Source organism: Sipha flava, unplaced genomic scaffold (assembly GCF_003268045.1).
Source record: "Sipha flava isolate LNK unplaced genomic scaffold, YSA_version1 34_pilon_pilon, whole genome shotgun sequence".
In the NCBI taxonomy this organism is placed as follows: Eukaryota; Metazoa; Arthropoda; class Insecta; order Hemiptera; family Aphididae; genus Sipha; species Sipha flava.
In genome coordinates, this window is record NW_020273045.1 from 3,409,653 (window position 1) to 3,417,859 (window position 8,207).

Below are 8,207 nucleotides of genomic sequence, written 5' to 3' on the forward strand. Positions count from 1 at the left end.
TAGAAACGGTCGTACAAATGTATGTATATCACGTATTAAATATTGATGTAGAACATTTTTGAAAAAAATTATTTTTCCACGTGGGCGAGGCTGGAGAAACGTTTTCCCCGCACCGCACATAGAAAATTGAGTTTTCCGGGTAAATAGATGCCATACAAATCCCGGAAATGATCGTACAAATTCATACAAATTATGTGTAAAAGGTTTGCGGAGGAAAAAATTTAGATTTCAAATTTGGGGGGGGGGTCGGAGGACACGGGAAAAAGGGTTTTTCACATATTACAGGAGAGGGGGTGAAGTAAAAAATCCGGAAATGGTCGTACAAATTCATACAAATTGTGTTCTTGAGTTTTACTAAATTCAAAAAAATAATACTAATTTATTTATGTTAGGGGGGCCGGAGACATATGTCTCTGACCCCTCTTCAGTATTTTCGATATAAGTCAAATAACAACGACGTACAAATTCTGAAAACTGTCGTATAAATTCATACAAATTACGTACAAAATATTTGAATAAAATTTTTTTAAAGTTTTCGTGGTGGGGGGCTGGTGACATGTATGTCTTTTCTTGCCTTTTTCAGTGATTTTTCAACACAATGCTTATTTCTAGTTTTTTTTTTGATTATTTTTGCTTTTTGACCAATTTTCCTACTTTTTATGGTTTTTACTTGTAAAGTTGTTTTTGATCAATTAAAACTAAAAATAATTCTTTTCTTAAGCCTGGTTTCCACTTGTCATATTTTATATCCGAGACCACGTCCGTGTGTCTCGGATCCATGGGTCACTGATACGAATTCTGACGTTACAGTGTATACATTATCGATGTCGATGTCAGAGTCAGAGCCGCAGCTAGGGGGTTTTTTTTGCCCCGGGTGGCAAATTTTTAGGGGTGGAAAAAAAAACTTTACAAGTTAGAGCTAAAACATTAGCTGACAGTTACCCAGATGATCTAAATAAAGAAGAACTTGTTAGTGAAATAGAAAGTTTTAAATTCCATGCCTTTGAAATTGACAACGGTCTGAGAAATTCGACAGCGCAGTCTACTTTTAAAATTATTTATGATCAATATCTAGAAGAGATCTACCCATATATTACGATAGATCTACAAATATTTCTAACACTTCCAGTCTGTTGCTTCGGGGGAAAGAAGCTTCAATAAACTGAAACTAATAAAAAATTATTTATGAAACACTTTGAAACAACAAAGATTAAACAATTTAAGTATAATATCAATTGAACATCAAAGAGCATCATTAATCTCATTTGAAGAGATAATCAAAACATTTGCAGCCAAAAAATCAAGAAAAATCAAATTTTTATAAATCTTTAATATACACTTTTAGTTTTTAAAAAAGTTATGTATATTTTGTATAGTTTTAGCATAAATTTTTAAATCTTAATTTTTCAAAAAACCTAACTTATCATTTAACAACAGTATAATAGCATATTTGTCACTTAACACACTTAACATCCAAGTAAATATTAAATATTTTAGAATTTTTCTCAATATTATATTGTAATAACAACACTGAAATTTATTTGTAAATTATATGGGCTGAGTGATGGAAAGAAGGGCGGCAAAATTAGAGCTTGCCCCTCCTAGAATAATGTGTGGCTGCGGCCCTGGTTAGAGTATGCATTTTATACAATTACATTTTTGTATTGAAAATGGATCTAAACGTGGCAGACGCCGTTCTTTCAGTTTGTGGACTTTTAGCTAATGAGTATAAAAAACAAATTTTGTCTAGTAAAAATAAAAATAAAATAAAATGTTATGTTCGGCAATGAGTTTCTAGACGAAATAAGTTTGATGCATCGAATATGTTACTACAACTACAAAACTTCTAATATCGAGTATAAATTTCATTGTCATATCATCGGACCATTTTTTTTTCGGACATTTTTAATAAGTTTATTATTATATTATTTACCTAATTACAATAATATTATATATTACTATGATATTTAATATGATGAAATATAATATTATATAACACTATCAACTTTAACTTCAAGCGCACTAAATGATTGATTAATTGTTATTGCAGTTATATTTATTATCGGATTGAATTTCGTTCGATAATTTTGATACATGTCCGTTGCACCACGGATGCGATAATTGACTCGTACGAGATAAATAGCACGGACGTGAACGCGTATAGACAATAAAATAATTATCCGTGCCACGGATCCGAGACACACGGATGTCGTCTTGGATATAAAATCATAGACTTAATATATAATAGGTCTATGTATAAAATATGACAAATGTAAACCGGGCTTTATCTACGTTGTCGCGAGGTTCGTCGCCGTCCACGACATCGTTAAAAGGTTAACAAAATTATTCCAAAAATAATAATAATTCTAAAAATAGAATTGGATTTCGGGGAAACAAATAAATATAATTGAGTTCATGTTTATCAGTTCATCACTAATTTCTTGGTAAATTATATTATTTGACCGTCATGGTTTATTGGCCTGATAAATACAAATAATTAGGGCTCGGAAGTTATAGGAGTTAAAAAAGGCAAAATATGCATGCAAATATGCACAAAAAAATTGTAAAATATGCATGAAAATATGTTAAATATGCAAAATAAAATTTATTAAATATGCAAACAAATTTACTACGTATATACAAAAAAATTTTTTATGTTTGGCTTAATGTTTTGGCTTGTATTTTGTGTTTGATGGATTGTAATTTTTTCAGTCTAAAAATATATATAGAATACAATTTATTTGAAAAATTATATTAATTTTTTTTTCATTCATTAAACATATAGATTATTGTAACCGTCATACCTGTAAATGTATTGCATTGAATAACCAAAACTTTTTTGATATTTTCTATGTCAAACGAACGACGGTTGTCTGTAAGTACATACATTTTTGTAGCGCGAAAAACTTCTTTCAACATCCGATGAAGTTATGGGTGCGTATTTAAAGTGCGTCAATTCATTCCCAGTTAAGTCTTCTGGTAGTCCTTCCATTGACGTTGCTTCACCAGTTAAAATGATAGATATTTTTTTTAATTCATTAAAACCACAGTTTTTTCCAAAACATTTTTTAATTTTTCTTTGATTGTAGTGGCTGCCTCGTCAATAATGTGCTCTAACTTATTTTCGACGGATTTCACTATCGCTATTGACTCATGTAACGGGAGTTTTTGTTTTTCAAGTTGTGTTATTGTTGTCGGTAAAAAACCATAATTTGCATGAATGAAAGTTAAGTTCATTTCCACAGAACGGTCACTTACAATTATTTTAGCTTCTCTAATAGAAACCGCATCGCTCGAATCTAGAAGTGGTAAAACTTTGTATATTTCTTTAAAATATTGACAGTAGTATGAAGCTGCTTGTAGCCATGTTTCCCAACGTGTTAGTATGGGCTCCGACGGAAGTGGAATTCCAGGAGCTTCAGTTTTAAATAATATAGTACGAGACGGTGCTTTCAAAAACACTTGTTTACCCTCGATATTAATTTATCTACCTTTGGGAAATGACTACGTATTTCTTCTGCTATTCTATGCATTCCGTGAGCCAAACATGTGACATGTATCATTTTTGAATATAATGCTTTTATAGCTGTACAGGCTTTTTTCATATATGGAGCCGCATCACTTACAAATAAAAGTACGTCATCGTGCCGGATTCCATCTGGCCATAAAATAAACATTGACGCATCAAATAGCTTAGCTATTGTTGAAAAATTAACTTTATCAAGAACTTCGGATGTTAATAAAAATATGTCACCAGGTTCATCTACCAATAATGTTCCGACTATTACGTTCGCAATAAATCTACCTTCGATGCCAGTACTTTCATCGATAGATACCCAAATTTTATTCCCAACGACATGTTTTCTAATTTTATCGATTGTTTCTTCGTAACATTCATTTAAATACGTTTTTCTTAAAGTAGATTCACATGGAATTTCTTTAAGGGTATATTTTTCTAGGAATGACCGAAATTCAGTATTCATAATTTTATTAAGAGGAATATTAGCACACATCATCGACTTACATAAATCTCGGAATTCGGAAGAACTAGACAAAACAAATCATTCAACTATCTGCAAGCTATTTGAAAAGCTATGGACATTATATGGCCTGGTGATATAAAGTGTAATTATGTCTTGTTATTTTTATCTGATGCCGCTCCCTACATGGTGAAGGCAGCTACTGTTCTAAAAAATATTTATACAAGAATAATACATGTAACTTGTTGTGCTCATGGACTTCACAGAATCGCTGAAGAAATTCGTGGACTTCATTTCTATGAAGAAAATATTTCGAAAAGCTCCTTCTGATGTTGAAATGTTTAAATCTGAAGCACTTGGTATAAAACTACCACCTGAACTAGTTATTACCCGTTGGAACACTTGGATAGACACTGCAATTTATTATTGCGAACATTTTAGAACAATTCGTCACGTAGTAAGTTGTTTAGATGAAAAAAACGCAGACAGCATTAAAAAAGCAAAAACTGTGCATTGTAAAATCGGGTTTAGAAGCCGATTTGACTTGTATAAAAATTAATTTTGAAGTTCTTACTAAAGCCATTATAGAACAGCAAATAAAGAATGTTTCATTGTCTAGTTCACTTGCTGTGGTAGAAAATGTGAAACAGAAATTTTCTTTGTTAAAAGGAAATCGTGGAAAACCAGTTCTAACTAAACTGCAAAAAGTGTTTGAAAAAAATAATTACTTCAGGATTTTCACTTTTACTTCAGTATTCAATCTTCCACGAAATTTTTGAAAAACTCGTAAACCTGTTCCCTTACTTATATGATCGTCCGCTGTTGAATTAATTTCATCCCAAAAGATAATTTTATTAGCCATTCAAAGTTCTCGTTACACTCGTAAGTGCTATACAATAAAAAAATCGAAATGATAAACACAAAGGTAAACGGTAATCGAAATTAAAATAACATTTTTGTCACATCTGTACTGAAATTCGGTTTTTCAATCACGATTGAAGCATTGGAATGTCACATTTATCCGCCCAGCGGGCGGTATGATGGGAATCCCATAGTGGCGGGCGGTAAAGTGGAAATCCCAAAAAGTGTGGTTGGGAGGGAAAGTGGAAATCCCTATAACACAGTGTAGTATAGTGGAAATTTCCAAGAGCTTTGGCCGCGTATTCCCAGCACAACCAGAAACTTAAATGTATACCACGGTCCATACAAAACATAAACCTTCGGTTAAATCTTATACACATATCACAACCTCCTTGCACGACGCATAAACATTAAAACATATTTCGTTTTCACTGTTCCCACACAAGTGCGTTGGACGTTACGGATAAATTTGTTTTGCCCGATTTATATTATAATTCGAATTAGAAAATGAGATCATTCGCGTAAGTGTCACGTCGCCGTTCAAATAATCCCATTTCGTGTTAACCGGAGCACCCGACAATGGTGTTGGCGTACGATGTTCGAGAATTTTCGATCGGTGCGTTATCGTGGTACGATTATCATCAGTCCGTGGACGCCATTACTGCCGGGACTTTTTTCCGCTGAAACTTTCTCTGCGAACATCCGACTCATCGTGTTTCCCGTACTATCGGCCGTGTGTTTTTGTGGTTGCGGTGGAGTCGTTATCTCCGGGGACAACTTCGTGTGTGTGTGATGACTGTTTGAACTATAGTCGTGACCCGTGTCCGCGAAATTTTCTTTCGATTATCGTCATGCAGTGGCGGCGCCAGGGGTGGGCCAGGGTGGGCCCGGGCCCACCTTAAATAGTCTCGGGCCCCCCTGTGGCCCACCCCAAAAATTAAATTTAATCATATTAGAAGACTAAAAAATATCACATGAATAAATCTGATTTATTAAAATATAAAAATATTAAGTCATAATAGATGGCGTGAACAATATTTTGAATGGGTTGAAAACTATGCACTATGCTTTCAAGCCTCATAAATAACGTGTATTTTCCAGCAGCTGAATACGAAAATAATAAGTTATATTTATTAATTATTAAATATTAATCAATGTTATTAATAATTTTGTTGAAAATTCTATGAACTACGGGTTTAGATTATTAACCAACTATGATAAAGAAAATACAATGGAAAAGACTCTATTTTTAGATACTTTTGAAATAATATTGTATTGTCTAGTTGTAAGAGTCAGTAACAGCAGTGTTGCCATATTGGCCATTTTATGGCAATATATAGCCATTTCGATGGTCAGAATGCCATAGAAATTGGGATCTAGCCTTTGGCCTTTTAACTAGCTTTTTAGATTTTTTTGTTAATAATTTATAGCTATTTGTAGTTTTGTACAAAACCTGGTATTTTTATTACTGTTTATTAGAAAAAAAATCTATAAATAATTCTATTCAAAATTAATTGTAGGTATTAATATAATGTAAATATAGGCTACGATATTTACTTATATAAGACATACTATTGTTGATCATTTTATAATAGTACCCACATAGTGTAATGTATTTTCATAGACCAATCAACTTTGTATTGTATTGCACTGAATATTACTGGTGTAGACTATAGACTATAAATAGGTATTATAGGGTATAGTGTATGCTATAGACCAGCGTTTCCCAAAGTGTGTTCCGCGGAACCTTAGGGTTCCATGAGACAATGCTAAGGGTTTCGCCAGATGTATGTTACTATTGAGAAACTTATTTTATATTATATTTGGAAAAAATATTATTTTATATTATTTAAAAAAAATTGTGTTATAAACTAATTTGAATAAAGAGTAATCATTAACAATATTAACAGTATCATTAAAAACATTTTTTAAAGTATTGATTTTCCTTCTTTTTTTTTTCTTAAAAAATTAGAGTTGAAAAGGAATTAAAGACATTAGGGTTTCGTGAAACACAAACTATTTTTTAATGGTTTCGTGATTATAAAAGTTTGGGAACCGCTGCTATAGACTATAAATAGGTATTATATTTTAGTTGAAAATTATTATTATAAACACTTAATATTAAAATAGTTGTTAACAGCAATAATTATTATTCATTACAGTCTATAGTTTACTGACAACTGTTCTTACTGTTTAAAAATTCCTGTTGGTGCATACGTAGTAAACTAGAGACTTCTTTTGATTTTTTTTCCTTAAATCATACTGATCTACAGTTTTAATATTTATAATTGTAATATATTTTAAATTATGGCACCACAGTATGCACAAAAGTTCCGTGACGAATGGCTGAAAGATAAAAATTTTAAAGAATGGATTGTTGAACTGGAGAATGACAATACTAAAGTACGGTGCAGATTTTGTAAGTGTGATATTAGAACTAAAAAATATGATTTAAATCAACATTTAAAAACTAAAAAGCATTTAGAAACTTCAAAAAACTTTTCTGTATCGAGGGCTTTAACAAAATTCATTAAACCTATTACCACCAAGACTGCTCAAGTAGAAGGTGCAATGTGCTTATTCATAGCAGCACATAGCTCAATATTATCATGTGATAATTTAGGAGAATTATGTAAAAATTGTTTTAAATCATCTGAGGCAGCTAATTCGTTGAAACTTCATAGAACTAAATGCACTGGTATAATTTGCAATGCATTATCTCCCCATTTTCAAAATGAATTAAAAAATAAAATTAACAATGGACCATTTAGCATTTTAATTGATGAGTCAACCGATATAAGCGTGCTTAAGTTCTTAGGAATTACAATTATGTATTATGATACAGATATGAGACAGGTGAATTAAACTTATTTATCATTAGTAGAAATGGAGTTTTGCGATGCAGAAGCGTTGACTAATGCTGTAAAAACGATGCTACATAGTAAAGGTCTAGATATAAAAAATTTGTGTGGGATTGGTATTGATAATGCTTCAGTTATGGTAGGTATCAACAATGGTGTTTATGTAAAATTGAAAGAAGAAATACCATCATTGATACATATCCCATGTATATGCCATTCGCTTCAATTAGCAGTATCAGCTGCAGCAGCTGAAACCTTACCACGAAATACTGATTTTTTTAATTAGAGAGACATATAATTGGTTCTCACATTCTACATTGAGACAAGTACAATACAAACATTTGTTTAAAGCAATAAATGATGGCCATAATCCATTAAAGATAGTTAAGGCATGTGCTACTAGATGGTTATCAATAGAAACAGCAGTAAGTCGTATTTTAATGCAGTGGATTGAACTTAAAACTTTATTTGGTGTTGCCAAAAACAGTGAAAAATGTTATATGGC

The 8,207-nt window shown here is 31.8% G+C and overlaps 1 protein-coding gene across 1 annotated transcript; it reads left to right on the forward strand.

The window, feature by feature from the left end:
- Window positions 1-7,148: 7,148 nt before the first annotated feature.
- On the forward strand, window positions 7,149-7,706 carry LOC112687469. The gene has a single exon (XM_025560188.1). The coding sequence runs from the start codon at window positions 7,149-7,151 to the stop codon at window positions 7,704-7,706; it is 558 nt and encodes a 185-aa protein (XP_025415973.1).
- The last annotated feature ends 501 nt before the right edge of the window (window positions 7,707-8,207 follow it).

Bases quoted from the DNA above. Each gene is read 5' to 3' on its own strand.
- LOC112687469 (XM_025560188.1), top strand. From the start codon at position 7,149: ATGGCACCACAGTATGCACAAAAGTTCCGTGACGAATGGCTGAAAGAT.